Source organism: Rhinoraja longicauda, chromosome 15 (assembly GCF_053455715.1).
Source record: "Rhinoraja longicauda isolate Sanriku21f chromosome 15, sRhiLon1.1, whole genome shotgun sequence".
Lineage (NCBI taxonomy): Eukaryota > Metazoa > Chordata > Chondrichthyes > Rajiformes > Arhynchobatidae > Rhinoraja > Rhinoraja longicauda.
This window is the reverse complement of record NC_135967.1, coordinates 32453580-32472478: the sequence shown is the minus strand read 5'-3', so window position 1 is coordinate 32472478 and position 18899 is coordinate 32453580. Positions and strand designations below refer to the sequence as shown.

The window sequence follows — 18899 nt, the reverse complement described above, 5'->3', positions numbered from 1 at the left end:
TGAGAAAGGGAGTCTAAAGCTAAAGGGCATAGATTTAAGTTGAGAGGAGAGAAATTTAAGATCTGAGGAGCAGGTTTTTCACAAAGGGTGGTGGTTATATGAAGCAAGCTGCTAGATGAAAGCTAATACAATTACAATGTTTAAGAGTAATTTGGACAAATGTTCAGTATGGATATGAGCCTCACGAGGGCAAATGGGATTGGTGTAAATGGGTATCATGGTCAGCATGGACAAGTTGGCTGGAGTTTCTGTGCTGTACAAGTCTAGGCTCGAGAATATGGATGTGGGAAAGGATTGAAACTTTGATTAAAAAATCGAATGGGTTCCAGCAATGATGATTAACTGATTTGCTGATGTTGAAGATTACAATGTACTAGGTAGTCAATCATGCTGTTGGTAAGAACACTGTACACGGCCTCTTCAGGTTACAGCAGGGTTCAGTTCCTGTGAACTATTCATAGCGCAAACAATTCACATGTTGGAAATGTCACAAACCGAGTTCCTACACAGCGTAAGATACCTGCAGAAGTGGGTTGCCCCATAGGAATGGTAGCCTGGAGAAGCATTTTAAATCTCGTCTTGCCATTCTTAATAATAAAGCTGATATTAACAAATGTGACCCAAACCTACCTACAGCAGGTAATGATATTCTTTTTAAAGATTTTACTGCGGATAATGTTTGAAATGCTATTGAAGGTTTTAAAAAGGACACTGCTTCTGGCCCAACCAACGTATCTCTAAATCAGATTCACAAAAAGGTTAGCAACGTGTTAACTAGACTGAGTTCTTCCTGGGTCCAACGTGGCAGAATTCCAGCTAGTGTCAGGGACAGTTATCGCAGCAGCTGGCAAATCCATACTGCCAGTCGTCCAAACCCTTGTTCATATGTTTAGGATGTGCATAAATCATACGTTAATAAACTGGGGAGGACCTGCATTCATTTTTTGTGGTATGCACGCATTGCTGCCAAGTTCAGTGTTTTGTTGCTCAAGTGGTGTTGAGAAGGTAATAGTGAACAGCCTTCTTGAACTGTTCATCCCTTCGGGGGAGGGCTGTTGGGCAGAGATTTCCCAATCAGCTATGTATTTTCAAGTCAGCTTCATGTACGGCTTGCAGCGGGTGGCGTTTACTCCTTGTGTTCTTGGGGGAAGAGTTTGTGGATTTGGAAGATTCTATGGGAGAAGAGTACACAGTAACTGCAATGCATTTTGACGATGGCACAATCCATAAGAAGTAGATGCAAGAGTAGGCTATAGACATGCTTGGCTCGTAGGTGAAAGTGACCACTTTAATTCTCCATCCCAGCCCCACTCAGACCCATCAGTCTGTGGTCTCCTGCATTGTAACAATGAGGCCTGACCGAAGTTTGAGGAACAGCACCTCATCTTCCGTTTGGGCACATTACAATCTTCTAGACTCAGTATTGAATTCATCAACTTCAGGTAACAAGGTATTCGTGCCTGTATCATTTATTCATCTGTCACATTTTCTCAGCTTGTTTGTTTAGTTTGTCTCTTATTTTACTGTTCATTCTTCCTTTTTTGTTCTCTGGAAGTGAAGGACATGCCCAGCCTGACTTGCCTGGCATGACTTCCTGCTCTCCACTTCACAACTTCTACATTCTGCTGTTCGTGTTGTCTTGCTCATCTTCTCGCTCTCTGATTTCATTCACTCATTGATCAGATTATCCCCATGGTGTCCCTGGGTTTAATCTAACGAGGGACATCTCCCCTCCCCATCCTCCCAGCAGTTTAACAAGATTCTGTTCTCTGCTTCCCAGAACTTACAAAGGGTCTTTGACCTGAATCATGAACTCTTTCTTTTCCCACAGATGTGGGCTGACTTGTTGAGTATTTCCACCACTTCCTAATTTTTTATTTTAGATTTCCATCATTGCAGATTTTTATTATTTTCCTTTTTGTGAATGATCTCTTACAGTTGTGACTCCTCTCCACTGGAACGATTGTATAGAGCATATTCAGAGCATAGTCTGCCCATTTCTAATGTATAATTTTACCAGCACTACATGGAACTCACTAAGTTAATTCTGAAGCTTTATTGAACCTCAAGTTCTCTTGTTAGTGCAACCCCGACCACCTGCCTGCATTTGAACTTCAAGCTAATTAGGACAGATTAAACCTTAACCTTTAACACTGCCAGTTAATAAGTCACCCTCACATCTAGTTGTGATTTATGCACCAGCCATTTGATTGCTGGATCCTGTTCAAATGAAAAAGTTGGAAATACTAATTTGTATCTGAGGAGAGAAGAAAAAGAGTTTATCCAGACACGCCTGTCAAAAGGTGATCTGAAACATTAGCTCTGTATCTCTTTCCACGAATGTGTGCTATTCCCTAAAATTTTTATTTCATATTTTGAAGTTTCATTGCATTTTATTCCTGTATCTGTACGAGCATTATCTGTGCAGGGTCAAGTCACTCATGGATTGCAAAATCAGGCCTCCCATGACTTGTGCAGTTAAAATAATTTCAATATGCAAGGTCAGACTACACTCATAACCTGAGTGTAGTCAGATCTCATAATCTGTGAAATCCTATCTGTGTGAAACAAGGCTGCTCAAAATCTGTTTTATTTGGGTTGGCCTGACTGATGTGGCAGAGGGTTTTGTGGGAGTGGGAACCAACAGACAGCCCAGACATCAATCCCCAGTACATATAACTGGTTCATTCGCGATCTCCTCAAATCTAACCTCTGCTGAGATCCAACCCAAAACATACGGCTTTGGTGCAGGGAGCAAAGATACCAATGGTATGATGCAATGCTTTCAGGAAGACTGGGAAACTCTGGAGCGCTGTAACAGTGGGGTAGTAATGAGGAGCAGTTTCAATAAACGTGAATGTACTTCAACTTTGGTTATCAGTGATCAGTGTACAAGTGCAAGGCAATAATCATGATCAGAATGTTTTATTGTTCCCAGTAAATGTTGATTACAATCGCTAATTATCAATGACATTTTTCATTTTTGTAAATATATAATCTCAAGAAAATTGTCAATAAATGAAGAAAAAGTAAAAAAAATCTACAAAGTACATTAATTTCTTATTCAATTGATTTGAAACTTAAAAATCAGTAATAACAGAACATCTCGCAGTTTATGAAGTGTTAATATAAAAGTAATGACTCCATTTTAAAACGTTCTGGTTAATATCTTGAAGCTTTTTTTCTTATGCCTAGAAAAAAGGAATATTGTTATTTTCAATAGTTCAAATCAAATTTTCTGTAAAAATGATTAGAGTTCACAAAATCAATTGACATAAACTCCTAATCATTTAGGATTCAACATAGAAACTGGTCATGGTCTCAATGTCCACCAAATCCTTCTTAAGAACCAGGCACAGATTTGTTTTGCTGAAGAATTGATCATTGAAATTCAGTAAAATAGAAGGCTTCTTTGACCATGGGCATTTTAAAAAGTGATTTATTTTTAAAAAACATCCCTGAAATGTTCCACCTGACAGAAATTAATTTATAATGCTTGCACAAAACAGGGAACAATCAGTTTCTAATCTGCAGAGATGGGGAGTGTTGAGATGGCCCACTCCAGGAATTGAGTTGCAGGTTGTGTGGAGTGTTAGAGAACGGAAACATGCCAAAGTACTTATTTGATGTGTGAGAACGCCACATAATGTCCAAATTTGATTCAGCAAAGCATGCTGTTTGTTTCCAGCGTTGGATTGGATTGAAGACAATGGTGTTATTAGCCAAGTCAGTTAATATCTATGGGTTGAGCAGTCAGTTCATGTCACTCTGACATGGGAGTTCCTGAGTAGCAACAGTGCAGCAGGCGTTCGTTCACTCTGGCCTGTACATAGTGTGATAGTGTTCCGTGAAACTTTATTTTCTTTTGACATTATTCTGTCATGGCAAAGCTGAACAATTTATAATGGTTCAACTTAGTCAATGGATGTCAAGAGTCAAGTGCTTTATTGTCATATGTCCCAGATAGAACAATGAAATTCTTACTTGCAGCAGCACAACAGAATATGTAAACATTTGCTGTACTTTTTGCAACATGTCACCAGAGGCAGACGCCATCTTGGTTACTGTTTCAACAATCACATCTATTAAAATGCTCCACCAATCCTCACCTGGTGCAAAATACAGGTAATGAGTATTGTATTTTATTCAAAGAAGCACTTGGACCAAAGTATAATTCCATGTGTTAACACTCAGAAGTAGTCCACAGCAACAGGCACAGTCAGACTATTCAACTAATCCGGCAGTTTCAGAGGGTAAAAACTGGGTGGCAATCATATATAGCAGACTGGCTAAGCATTTCATGGATAAATTTAGAACATTCCAGCTGGGCGTTTCACTTTCAACCCAAATGAGATCCACCAAATTAGCACAGAGTAGGTATCAGAGCTGAAACCAGAATGCCTATAGAGCAGATGAAGGCTGATTATACACAGAACAATTGGCAAGGTTTATCATGCACGTTTATATTGTAACATTCAACTTGTGATAAATATAACAATAATTAATCTAAATGTTGTCGGCCTTTCCAAAGCACCACACAATTCAACTCTTCCATCACTGGGCAAATAAGTGAAGTCATTGATGTTCCACTAAATTCAGATATCATATAATTTAAACAATTATTTTTTAACAATGACATTTAATTTAATTTAATTTAAACAAGTACTGTAGGAGAATGAACCTACTTTAAAATTAACAATAATGTAAGGTCTTTAAAGATTTTCACTGAATTGTTTATCGATGTACCAAAATTAATTGGTATGAAATGTTTGTATCCTGCAGTGCGTTGTGTAAATGATCAGATATTCTAAATTGAGGGGAGAATGGTCAAGCAAATAGTTAAACAAACTAAAGTATTATTCCAGAATGGGTAAGACTGCGTAAGTTGTGGGTTGGGTAGTGCGATCATGGGCCAGCTACTGAAATCACTTGACTAACTTTTCACCCAACCCACTTTGAATGAACAATGCATAAATGTTTAATGGCACGGAGTTTGAGTAAGTGGTGAGATAATCAAAACCAATTAGGAACTCTTTCAAAGAAGATATTAACTAAAATTAACCGGAACTATTGTAACCACGAGTTGGAAGGTCTTTGCTGAGCTATCAATTATTTACAACTGTCATCTTGTAAAGTGCCATTCTACATGATGTCCTTGTTAGAATGGGAGAACTACTAAATCAGAGGGGTAAACTTTTTATTTGATCTACAGTTTAACAAGTGCCTTCCAAAAGCTTTAAACCTATCTCATTCAGACATGTGAAAGAAAATCCTACTTTAAAAACTGTCTTTTCCACAGCTGCAGATCAGGAATTTGGATTGTTTTCCTTTAGTATTCAATCATTCACATAAAAACAAATGCTGACAGAAAATCTGTAGCAAAGTCCATGATTTTTCCTTGGAAAAATGAAATTAGTTTTTTTTCCGTGGTCATTTTTATACATAGCCTAGATTTATTTTTAAACTGCATAGGATAACAAAATATTTCAGGTAGTGTCTATCAACCTGGGAATGATGTTTAGTAAAAGCAGGAAAAACCCACACTACTTCAAGTTTCATTCTAGCAAATTTTACTTCTACCCCATTAATGGTCAAAGACTGTGGAAAATTATTATTTTTAAAATTATAAACTATGAGTACATAATCATTTGCATGCCATATCAGCAAAAGGATATCTTTAAACTTTATTTTGCAATTGTTTTGACAGCTAAATTCCTTCAGAGAGAATGATTTTGTGATAAAGAATAATTTTGTGATAACTCCTTTCAGTGGTTTCACCGTGAGCCCCACACTGGCACTGAACACACAACTGAATCTACACATAACCAGTCAGATTGTAAGAGTTGAACTCTGATTTTGCTGCTTTTGAATGAAGAGATGCAGCTGAGGGTGCTGGAACAGTACGGTTTGCTGCAGGATTCTGGTAGGACATTGGTCGTCTACTGTACGGCTCAGATTTCCTACCTATGAATGACATGGCCAGTATGACTCCTCCAATGATGGTCAACATGGCAGCAACGACCCCGAGGTACAAGGACTCCCCAATTTCAAACTTTAGGTCACCTGGAATTAAGGGGTCGTTGAAATACAGTATCACCCCATTCATTGTCCATGCCACAGGTACCAAGCCCATCAGTCCAGCTATGATGAAGAAGATTCCTCCAGTTCCAGCAATTTTGTCCTTTATTGGAGAATCCTTGGCGCACACAGTGCATTTCATGCCAACCACGGAAATGGTGATAGCGAGCAAGGAGAGAGCCACGGAAATGACCATCATGGCTCGTGCGGCCTGCAGATTTGCTGGAAGCTCCAGGACAGAGTTGTAGGTCTCACACTGAAAGACACCAGTGCTAAACATGGCACAGGCCCACCATAGCCCTTTCATGTAGACAATGGCAGTCACAACATTCGCTCCGATGTGTGCTGTGATCCTCCACTGTGGCATAATAGTAGCAGACAATGTCCCAACCATGCCGATTATGCAAACAATCAAAGCTACCAGTTGCATGGCAGTGTTAGCCATGGTGCAATGCAAAAGCCTTCACTTCAATGAAAAACGTAGATCCTTACTGCATGCTTTCCATGCAAAATTGTGCTTCGGACATCAGTTGCTGCCGTCAGAGACCTGGCTTCATGTGCCTATCTGAAATCATTGAAATGAAAGGTTTACAAATGTATTGAAGAAATTATATTCAGCTACTTAAAAACTAAACTTTACAAATATTAATTGTTCTTTATCGAACTTTCACAAAGGGTGGAAATTGCGTTTCCCATCTTGTATCAAGTATCAAAATTCTAAAAGGACATTTTGCATTTCAGTGCTAATTCAAATAGTTTAACTTTAAACGCTTCTGTCATATTATACTGTCATATTAACATCCTGAATTGTTTGTGCCCCCTGACAATGCATAGTAATCAGTTTGCATTTAGCATTTAAACAAGTCATCTCTCACTTCCCGTGTTCTGTCTATGACCAATACTCACATTAACTGTAATAAAAGGATCCCAATCTAAAATGTCACCTATCCATGTTCTCCAGAGATGCAGCCTGTCCTGCTGAATTACTCCAGTGCTTTGTGTCTTTTTTTGGTAAACTAGCATCTGCTGTTACTTGATTCCCCATAAAACAATGCTTCCTGCCCTCATAAACACCCAAAGATATTCTTGATCTTTCTGCCAAATTTCACCCTGTTCTCACTTTCTCTGACTCTTTCCTTCCCTTTCTCGAGGCCACCATCTCCATCCCATAGGGCAGGCTGGCAAAAAACATTGTTTTCAAAGAAAGACACAAAGTGCTGGAGTAACTCAGTGGGTCAGGCAGCATCTCTGAGGAAATAGATAGGTGACGTTTTGGGTCGGGACCTTTCTTCAGACTGAAGAAGGGTCCCGACCCGAAAAGTCGCCCAGCCTTTTTCCCCAGAGTTGCTGCCTGACCCATTAAGTTACTCCAGCTATTTGTGTCTATCTTTGGTATAAACCAACATCTGTAGTTCCTTGTTTCTACAACAAACAAATGTCTCGTGATGAATTGAAGCATTAACTCTATTTCTCGCTTCACAGATGCAGGCAGATGTGCTCAATGCAGCATTTTCTATTTTTACTTCCTTTGAGATCAACTGACTAGGTTTCATGTAGATTCCCTTTTCCTGCAACACATGAGAATTGAAACCAACCATTTTAATACATCCACAGCACCACAAGTAATTCTCCCTGCCCCAAAAAACAGCCCCCCCAAAACAATTTCCAGCTAAGAAATGCTGGTATTGTGGTTAAATTACTAGACCAGTAATGTAGAGCCATAGACATAGAATTTAAATGTAATTTTAAAAAATAGATTCAAAATGGCTACCATACTAATGCAGTGCTGTTAAAATCTAACATCCTACAGCAAAGAAATTTGGCTGTTTTTACCTGGTCTGAAATAAACATGACACCAGATCCAGGGCAATGTTTCTAACTCTTCCCTGCCCTCTGATTCTGAGCAAGTCACCTCATTATATCAAACTAATTCACCAATATATAATGCTTGGATTTTGTAATAATGGTGACGGTAGAGTTGCAGGTGTTCACTGAGATTGCTTCACAAGCCTTTCATCAATTGTGGGAATTCTGTGCTTGCATATGGTTAGCTTGGAAATTCTAATATTTCCATAAATGGGTTAATGCCGCACTGCAGGCTGATCTCCAAACTGAAAATACAAGGGAGCATTAATCTGTGTTAATTGCCCCATACTTACAAAAATAACTGAACAAAAGATTTTGTAACCAGTCTGAGGGAAGTGCAGTGATCATTTCCTTAAACTGGAAATAAATTTTAATAGAGGAAAATATTTGTGGCAAACCAAGGCAATACATTTTAAGTAGCTTATTGATTTAAAAAAGATCTTTTAAAATATCTTGCGTTTTTTAAATTTAGATCTTTTACATTTTTTACATTCAGTGTTAAAATGCTTAAAAGAGTTTCTAAAATGTTAAAACACGCCTTACCTCTGAGCTATCCAGGTTAAACTTAGGGACATATCTTAGAAAGGTTGTCTCTGATTTTTGTGGGCTGGTCTAAGTTTGACCAGCTCCCATGATGTCAATTTACAGGACTACAAAACACAATTGTTGAAGGTCACGTTGCAGAAAAATCTCCCATCATTTCATCCCAGTTCAAATTCTAGGGCTTCTGCATGTAGACCTTATACAGATCAAAGGCACTACTTGTGACTCCCTGCTGATCGCAAAATCTGAGTTAAGATCTCCCAACAATGAATTTAGCACAAGACTCAGACATGGCAAATGCACGCAAAGTCCTTCTCAAGGATATCTGCCTGAACGAGGAAAGCTGTCTCAGGACCTGACAAACAGAAATCATTCTCACAAAACAGTATCTTTCTCAGTGGCACAGGTCAATTAAAGATTCCTTTTGAATTCATCGACAAAGATAAAAGTCCTCCCTTCTGAGCGGTGCTACAGTTGAATGAAACCAAAATAAATGAGAAGAATCCTCGTATATATGTTTAGTAGGGCGGGGGGAGGGGGGGGAGGGGTGGGGGGGGTAGGGGGGGGGAATAACATACACAGAATGCAAACTTTGGCACTGATCACAGTATCACTTTGCTGGCTTTACCTTGCACTAAACGTTATTCCCTTATCATGCATCTATACACTATAAATGGATCGATTGTAATCATGTTTTGTCTTTCTACTGACTGGTTAGCATGCAACAAAAGCTTTTCACTGTACCTCGCTCGGTACATGTGGCAAAAAACTAAACTAAACTAAATTAAAACTAAATACTTTCTTGTCTTTTCCAAATAAAAGCTCAATCCTGATTCCCAACTCGTTATCAATACCCGCATAGTTTATGAGAAGGAGTAAAGTTTGTGCGCACACTATCCTATCAGTATTGAGTTATAAACCCCCACCATCCTCTGAGTGAAAACATTCCCATCATATTGCGATTCCTTCCACCAGTTAGTACATCTGTCCACTTAGTTATTGACTTACTGGTAAAGAGATATCAGTTTATCCTATCCACTGTGTTTATCTCTCTTTTACACACCTCAATTAAACTTCACTTCGACCTCTCTGAGCCAAAAGAAATAACTCCAGCCCATCTGATCTTCCCTCTTAATTAAAATTCGTCAGCCCTGCCAACATAAATGTCTACATCCTGCCCACGCTCTCATGTCTTTGCTGTAATTTGTCAACTAAAGCTATTGAGCTGCATTCTAGATGAATTATGCCTAGCTTTCTATAAAGTTCTTGCTCAACCTGTCCGATCTTACATTTTATTCCTCAGCCATCAAAGGAAGATTCTTAAAGATCACCTTATCTGTCTATCTTGCTGCAATTTGCCTGGAGTTAAACTGTATAGTTCATAGTTCATAAATTCATAAGTTATAGGAACAGAATTAGTCCATTCAGCCCATCAAGTCTACTCCGCCATTCAACCATGGCTGATCTATCTTTCCCTCTCAACCCTATTCTCGTGCCTTCTCCCCATAAACCCTGACACTCGTACTAATCAAGAACCTATCAATCTCCACCTTAACAATATTCATTGACTTGGCCTCCACAGCCTTCGGTGGCAATGAATTCCACAGATTCACCACCCTCTGACTTAAGAAATTCCTCTTCGTCTCCTTTCTAATGATACGTCCATTTATTCTGAGGCTATGTCCTAGACTCTCCCACTAGTAAAGGGGGATGGCACAATGTTTTAGTTCAAAGGAAATTCTACAAAAGCCTTCTTTCTTATTTGTGTGCCCCCCAGGATTTCTGTGGTTTCAGTGTCAAAAATTATACCGGTGAATCAATATTCAAGACTTTTGGTTAGGAAATAAGTCAAACCTTTGATCATTTTTCAGAATTTATTGCCCATATTGATTGCCCTAGAGGATGTGATGGCAGGTTATGTTTAACTCTGCTGAAATGCTTAAGAATACACTCTGACAATACAGTTACCTGGTAGTTTATGGATTTGGACCCACTGGTAATGAAGGAATAGCATTATATTTCCAAGCCAGGATCATGTGTTACTTTGAGAGAACTTACAGGTAAGTGGTGTTGCCATGTATCTGCTGACCTTGTCCTATGTGGTAGATGTTATGATGTTAATTTAGTTTAATTTAGTTTAGTTTAGTTTAGTTTAGTTTAGTTTAGTTTAGTTTAGTTTAGTTTAGAGATACAAAGTAGAAACAGGCCCTTCAGCCCACTGAGTTGCGAAGACCAGCGATCACCCCGTACACTAATTCTTTCCTATACAGTATGGACAATCACAGAAGTCAATTAACCTATAGACCTGCACATCTTTGGAATGTGGGAGGAAATCAGAGCACCAGGAGAAAACCCATGGGAGAAACACAGGGAGAACGTACAAACTCCATACAGACAGCACCCATAGTCAGGATCAATCCCGGTTCTTTGGAGCTGTTAGGGTTTGTGTTTAAACTCTCCCTTGGAGGAGATGACCGTAGCTGGACCCTTTATGGCATGAATACTAAATACTGTTAATGTCAGGATATCATCCACATCTTCTTGTATGCAAACATGAATTGTTGTTTTTGCTGACAGTTGAGAATGGATTTAAAGTTGGGCAATCTTTTGCATTTCCAATGTAATGATGGAAGGAAGACCATTGATGAAGCAGCCAAAGAGAACTGAATCCAGAACAATGCCCTATGTGAACTTGCCAATAGAGTCAATCAGCACAGAAATCTGCCCTTTGACTCACCAAGCATAAGTCACTAATTTTATACTAACTCGACATTAATGCCAGTTATTTATTCTCTCCACATTCTCACCAATCCCCCTCTCCCCACTCAACCCTCGTCCCCTACCCCCTGAATAGCAAGTAGTGAAAATCTCAAAAAATGATAAAATGCTGGAAATACTCAGCAGGTCGGATCACATCGGTCGAAGGACAAACAGTTAAGGTTTCAAGCTTGGGACCCATCATCTTTTCTGTTTCTCTTTCCATGAACATTGCTTGACCTGCTGAGTGTTTACAGCATTTTCTGTTTTTTATTTTAAATTGTTCCTTTTCTGATTTAGTTTCTCAATGTTTAATGGAACATTCTGGTCTGCAGTTCTACATTTTTCACTCCTATGAAAATCCATTGCAAACGCTGATATAATTGACCATGCAGTCTTTGGCTCCTTGGTAGTTTATCCTGCAATATGGCCATTTTTCTAAAAATAATGACATATTTGTTTAGTATTTAATCCAGGGCAATTAAAGAAAACAAGCTTTGCTTACCTGAGTCCCAGTTTTGGGAAGGGAACTGAAATTTCACAAACGGTCATATGTAAGCATTGATGGAGGTTCAATGCCAAGATTGTACCATTTATTTGTAATGTGCCAAATCATAGCATCATATTCGATGCTTAAAATAATTTTCACTATCATTTCACTGATGTAGGTTAGATATTAAGCATGAAATGCTGCAACTTTTAAAATTCATAATTTCCAACTTCAGGCAAGTTTCTCATGTTTAAAATAGGAAATAATTTCCTTTCATGGCTTAATTTAAGATTAGCAAAAGTAATTATTTATGTACAAATCACTGTTTGTGGTTAACCTCTAAACTCTTTGTTCTAATCTACATACTGTGGTATGGAATGTCCCAAAGCACTTTAGTAAGTTATATTTTGAAATAATTTACAAAGTAATTAACTTACAGCCTATATTTATTAACAATCATTGCCTTTTATATATTTTTAATTAGATTGTGTGAAGGCACTTTTTCTTTTTAACTTGCAAAGTGAATGATGTTTGGTGGTGCATAGGTTAATTCGTTGTGGAAAGGAGTGTTTCCTTTATCTCCATCACATGTTCATGCAACAATAACAAGCTGAGCCTTTTAATGTATCAACAAGTGCTCACAAAAGGAGTTAGCTCACAATTAACATTTGTTCAAGACTCCTCTTGATTTCATTGGGCCCGAGTCAAATTTTTATACCTTAACACAGATAAAACTTGAAATGTTGCACTGGCAGAACATTGTTTATCATGTCACCTTTGAGTATTGTTATTTTATTTATCATGGTTGTCTCTGAACTAGTTCTGAATTAGCTTACGTTTAGGAATTCTTGCTGGATGGGTGAGTACCCAGGCAAGTGCACTTGGTCTAAGGAGCTCCAGTTGTATTTATTCATGTTGTTAGAATGATGATCAGGGGAGGAGTGTTCATGGAAAGAATTTGTTGTGGCACAGGTACTCAAAAAAAAGAAGAAGAAAAAGTTGTAAGCTGGTGACTATGCATTGTGTTGGGCAAGGGGTCGATAGGAGGTGTAGGAGTTGCAGATGTATTATCTTGGCTGATCCATTATTATTACTGACATAAAGAGCAGCAACACAGTACAATGAAAAATGATTGAGGAAGAGTTGATTATGAAAAAGGCATGTTAGCTGCTTGGTGCCAGGCGAAAGTTCATAATTAACTCGATACCGGGGTTTATAAAGGAAGAATACTAGTCACAGTATATAATAAAGAAAATAAAAATAAATTCCTAAATTGTGCTGGAATTAGGATGTATATTGTCAAATGGGCCTAAAAAAATAGCTGATATTTAACCAGCCAAACTGATGCATGGAGAGATGAAGAGAGAAACGATGAAAGAGTTTGGCTCTCTGTGAAATTAAGGCCAGTTCTGGAGCTGCTGTGATCTTAATGATGTAGAAACAAAAGTTGGGAGTTTCTTGAAATACTGATTCGTTTTACAAGAAAGGCTTTAAAATACTTGAGTATGGCAGGAGGTAAGGTGATGGAGGAAGATCAAATGAATAGGCAAATAATTTTAGAAGCATAAGCAATTACGGAAACTGTAAAAAAAAAGACACAGAGTGAGTTTAAAGTGAGTTACTCCAGCATTTTGTATCTTTTTCTGTATACCAAGGACACAGTAAAGTTGACCAGAATCAATTTGAAGAAACCGAAACTTTGCTCCAATCACTTGAAGTGACGTTATTTACCCCAGCCATGCAACAAATTCAAAAGAGGACTCATTACTTGGTTTTATGGAGGGATTTGAATATTTTGTGGACGGAAAATAGGCAGTAGTGAGATTATCTGTTTCATAGGCAAATGGAGCTCAATATGGGATAGGATATTGGTGGCAGGATTTGGACCAGTTGAACTTTGTTGATGATGTATTACAGGAGGGTAGCTGGAAGAGCTGACAGTAAGCAGTCCTGGTGGACCTAGGATGTGGGGTTTGATGTTCAGCTCTTGAATAGATCAAGTACTCGCTCTAGATTGGCTGGAGTGACAGAGTGAGCAACAGTGAGGGAGGAGAAGGAGTTGGTAATGGGAGAGAAAATGTTATGGTGATAATCATAAAATGAAGACTTAGTCTTCAGTTTTAGACTCTTAGACTCAGTTTTCCAACTCTAAGTCAAAAGACTATGCATTAAAATCAGTTTCCAGAGATTTTAGCAAGCAGTTATTAACAGGGAAACAAAATTGTGCACTGGTGTATGGGCTAATTCTCTCCAGCGTATGGACTTATTTCTGTATTTATTTCTTGCACTTACTTTCTGTCCACTTCCCACTCTCCATATTTAGTCTCATTGCCAGAGCTGTGTGCTTGACGACCACAGAGAGAGCTCTTTAACAGTTCTAACCAGCCTTGTAGCAGGCAATGCATGGATGACGGAATGGCTGGATGTTCAGTAGACAGCCACTGCCTATAAATGTTTGAGTTTGCTTATAATGTTTTCATATGAAAGGAAAAACCAAAATTGCCAAAAGCAATAATTTTGGACTTGGCATTAAAAGCAACAGAAAGCATTTTTCACATCAATAATGGGTGATTTGGGGTTAATGTGTCCTGACACTCTTTGCTACAGTTTGAACCATTTGCTTTATCAGCAGAGATGTTTTAAACAAAGTTTCCATCTACGCTCTCAGATATGAAATATCCAAAAGCAGAGAGGCTCTCCTCATCTTCCGGCCAAAATGTAATCTTTCACCAACACCTGAAGCAGCTAAGCTTTGCTTTTGAACATAGGCAAAGCATCAATAAATGGTCATTTATTTCATTGCCATTTGCTGGAGCTTAGCTTTTGCCAATTGGAGGGTTCGATTTTGATGTACGTTCTTGTTAAAAAGAACACATAAAAAATGACTTGTGGTTAATTTATGTGAAATCATCCTGAAATCCTTAATTACGAATTTATTCTCAGAAAAAGTTACCATCCTATTACATACCCCTGCACTCTTCACCAAGCCCGAATCCCAAAGTCTTTGACGGTTGAAGCTAGTGATCAACTGGAGGGGAGGAAGTTTGAAAATGGTAGAAATTTGAGAAGATATTTCCAAGGCTGGATGGTAAGTATATATGTCAAACAGAATAGCAGCAAGAGTTGAAGGGGTTGTGTTTATTTAGTTGTAAGTTGAGGATGAAGTGTTGCTCAGTGCTGAAGATAAGGGTGAAAATTGCCTTGCCAAAGTTCACCTACGCTGCAACAGTGGAGAACAGTATATGATAACAATTCAGAGTGACTATTGGGGAAATGCCAATGGGTTAGGAGAGATGTAGGTTAGAAGTGCTGTTTCTGTCATGGCCTCAGAGGTTTGGATGAGGCAAGAGGTAGAATAAAGATTTGCTGGAGGAGGCTATGAGATCCTTCAATACAGCAGGGGACTGCAGGCATGGGAGTGGCAGTTCAAGAAGCCAGCAGCTGAAGGTCAGCAACATATTACAGGACAAATTGGTTTGAATGTGCATCAACAAATCCAATAATTTAATGGTGAGAAACTATTAATGATGATACCATGTTCCAATTCAAAGAATAACAGAGAATCCTTTGGGTCTTCTTGACATGTTTGTATCTGTTAACTGACATTGGATTGTAAGATTGTCTATTTATCTCACAAAGCTTTAAAAGCCCTGTCTGGGCGACACTACAACAATCGTAAATGTGCAACGTAACTACTAGCTTTCAAAATGCTTAAACTATCTTGAGGGCATGAAAGATTATACAGAGTTAACATTTCAGTTCAAACACACTTTACCAAAACCATTCTGATGAGGGATCTTCAACTTGAATCATTAAATGTATCTCTTTCCACAGATGCTGCCTGAGCTATTGAATGCTTGCAGCATTTTATAAATTAATGACTTTTTTAAGCGGAGTATCAGCAAGGAAACTGTTATTGATTATTATCACAGTCCTAAATGTGTGCAGACATCTAATGAAGGTAGAATTGGGATTAGCTATAAAAACTTTCATGCTGAAGTAATTGCCCAAGGGGAGTAGCGGATTGTAGAGAGACAAGATATGATCATTGAAGTGATTGAAAGAGAACATGGCTTAAGAATAATGTTCGGATGGCAGGAAGAAAGTCAGAAAGGGCAGTTGCAGAGAAAGCAATCAGTGTGAAACAAGTTGTGTGCTGTAATTCTTTTTAGAGTTTATTGAGGGTGAAGGATGAAAGACTGCATTGGAAATGAAAATTAAAAGGACATGCGTGGGAGCTTCTGTACCTGAGTACCTGGTGTTTGGGGAAGGCTGTACAGATGGGTTTTCCGGATGGATGGGATGCAGGTTTAATTTTATCGGCTCAGGATTGAACATGAACATCCCATTCAGCCTAAGAAAGTGACCAGGGAAGGAGATGAAGACAATGCAGAGGGACAGATCCAGAGCCCTGGGAATTCTAGCGCTGTAAGTGGGAGATGGGAAAATATTGCTAAAAATGCCCTTGCTGTATTCAGATGGGCAATACAGAAAGACATGCAGATGAAGTTGGGTGAGGAGATGAGCCATTGATGGAAAATAACAAATGTTATTGAGTGCTATGGAAACATCAAAGGAGGTAAAAAGCACAAAGTCATGGTCGAAGGCAATGTCCCATGAGCTTGGATTGGGCTGATTTTGTGTGTGATTGTGCAAGTCTTGGCTGAATGATTTAAATAAAGTTCACATCAGAGTGTTGCCATTCGACTGATACCAATTAATAAATTCTTCTCTGCATAGCAGCCTTGAGCAGATACTTTAAACTGCTTACTCCCTGCATCTAGTAAAATGGAGTCCATGGTTCTGGATTATGATTTAAAGGAAATGGTCAACACATTTTCTTTCGATCCCCAAATCCAATGCAAGACGTTTGCCCAGCCTCTTAGAATGCAAATATAATTTTACTTGCCTGCTAATTTTTAGGCTTACAAAGTGTCTAACTAGCAGAGAATGCTGCATTCACTGATCTCTCCTTTCCTCACCTACCTTACTGAAGCTAATTCTGCAACTCCTGACCCTTGCAAGGCTCTACATTCATCTTGTGACATCAGTGCCCCTGCCCCACTGCTGTCTTTGGGTAGAGGTCAATGATACGGGGTGGGAGGTGGGGGGGGAGTGAGGTGGGGGGGGTTTAAATCTTTTGAGCCTCACGCTCTGAGGATCCAGAGGAATTCTAGCCAGTATCAGTCCCCAACCACTCCGACCCGTTAAAACAGGAGTTCTAGTCCTACTTTGAAGGCTGATTACCAGGTTGCTAATAAACCACCGTCTAACGTTCAGATATTATTGCACACTGCCAGTGAGCGTTTTAATTTTCTCCCAGCTCGTACATGCCAAACTGCAGAAAAATCTAATCAGTTTAATATAAATTAGTCCACATTCTTTAAATGCTTCTTCCAAGACAAATTCCTACCTGTTTTTGATAGCCCTCTGTCTTTTCAACTCCAAAGCTGCCGATGTTTTGTACTCAGCAACTTGCATGCAAGCTGCATTCACGAAAGCGTCCTCCAACACTGTACTCTGCTGTCACTCCCTGTCCCATGCTCGCTTGGCACTGCAATATTAGTTTCCGCCCCAGTGCTCATCTGGTACTTATTAATCAACCTCCCTAGTGCTCGGCTGACACCTTGCTACTGGTAAATCCTCTTTGATTTGATTAGCATTCTGGAAACTATTAAATCCTGTTTTATTTTAAATTTCATGGAGTTGAAATTCTACTTTACGGCACTTTATTTGTTCAGAAGTGGCTTTGCAGTCTTCAGTTTGTGTGATATGCATGTGCACTGAAGGACAGTAGGAAGGTTAACTGGTGTACAATGCACACTTGATAAAGTTACCACATGAAAATGCACCAGGCATTTCAGAAGTTGCAAAAGACGTTTATGAAATATTCAGAATGGTACATGGACAGGTTTAGAGGGATATAGGCCAAATGCAGGCAGGTGTGAGTAGTGTAGATCGGACATGTTAGTTGGTGTGGGCAAGTTGGGTTGAAGGGCCTGTTTCCATGCTGTATGACTCAATGACTGTAGGACTCTAGGACTGGATTATGAGCAGGTCTTAATGGGAGGTATAGGGTCTGCTCAGGGAAAAGGCAATGCCTCATGAGGACAGCTAATTTAGTTTAGAGATAAATTCGGCCCACGCCAACTATCGATCACCCTTTCACACTGGTTCTCAGACAAGGGAGCACAGTTACAAGCAAGGGACTGGTCAGTTAAAATCTTCTGCAATAGATCCAAAATCTCTAGTGGTTGACAAAAGACCTATTTACTAGGGTGGATGAGGAACCATAAGATGTCAATATATGGTGTAAGTGTCACCTCCCACAGCATGATACCTCATTGTCCATTATAGACACACAGTCTGATCCCATCTTTGATCTGCCACTTCCAGAAAAACCTAAACATGACCCACCCCTTGATACAGCAGGTCCCAAGGGAATCATGCTAACATGGGAATTAGGAGTAAGAGTAGGTCAAGCCTCTCAAGTCTGGCCTGGCATTTAGTGTGGTCGATTCTCTCTACCCAAGATAATTTAATATGATACCCATGGTACCCTGATCATGATGCCCTGCTTCTCCGGTTTTATTCATTGGTTCCATAAAAATCAAAATTCTGCCTCCTGCATTCTTGGGTTCCAAAGCCTCATGTACTTCTGAGGGGGAAAAATCTCTATCCTGAATGGTTTTAAAAGCAGGGTGAGTCCTAATTCTGGATTCTTTCATAAGAGGAAACATATCTCCAAATCCACCCTGTCAAGTCAGGATCTTTAGAAACCCAAAGGCAGGTTTAAGAGATTTTACTAGGCAGGAGATCTTATTTCCTGCTTTTTGTGTGACTCTGGAAATGCTGCCCAATGCTTGCACGCATGGAATTAGTTGCATGTGCAGTAGGGAATTGATCAGTCCCAGCCTTGCATTAAACCCAGTGCTGCTCCCTATGCAGTGTTGTTTCAATGTGCATTTCCGCAGGTCAGTCTTTTCATTCAAAATGTTGTGTTTCCTAGAGCATCACGCCACTGTTCATTATGAGGAAGTGTGCTTGTTCACTCCTCCTGCCATGGGGCTCAATATCCAACCTCTCCACATTACTCGCTGTAACTGTTGTCAACAGTCCATGCATTAAACTTACACTGAAAACATTTCATCTCACATCTGTACAA

General features: G+C 39.2%; 1 protein-coding gene across 2 annotated transcripts; it reads right to left on the bottom strand.

Moving 5' to 3' along the window:
* Positions 1–3013: 3013 nt before the first annotated feature.
* Positions 3014–17276, bottom strand: cldn2 (claudin 2). 2 transcript variants are annotated; one of them, XM_078411987.1, is made up of 3 exons: positions 17148–17276; positions 5965–6643; positions 3014–3191 (listed from the first exon to the last, which is right to left on the bottom strand). In XM_078411987.1, the coding sequence occupies exons 2-3, from the start codon at positions 6521–6523 to the stop codon at positions 3163–3165; spliced, it is 588 nt and encodes a 195-aa protein (XP_078268113.1). In that variant the 5' UTR covers positions 6524–6643; positions 17148–17276; the 3' UTR covers positions 3014–3162. The 2 variants fall into 2 exon arrangements, with proteins under 2 accessions (XP_078268113.1, XP_078268112.1); XM_078411986.1 differs by having other exon boundaries at positions 3014–6643.
* Between the last annotated feature and the right edge of the window lie 1623 nt (positions 17277–18899).

Coding starts and splice junctions, on each gene's coding strand:
- cldn2 (XM_078411986.1), bottom strand. CDS start 6,523: ATGGCTAACACTGCCATGCAACTGGTAGCTTTGATTGTTTGCATAATC.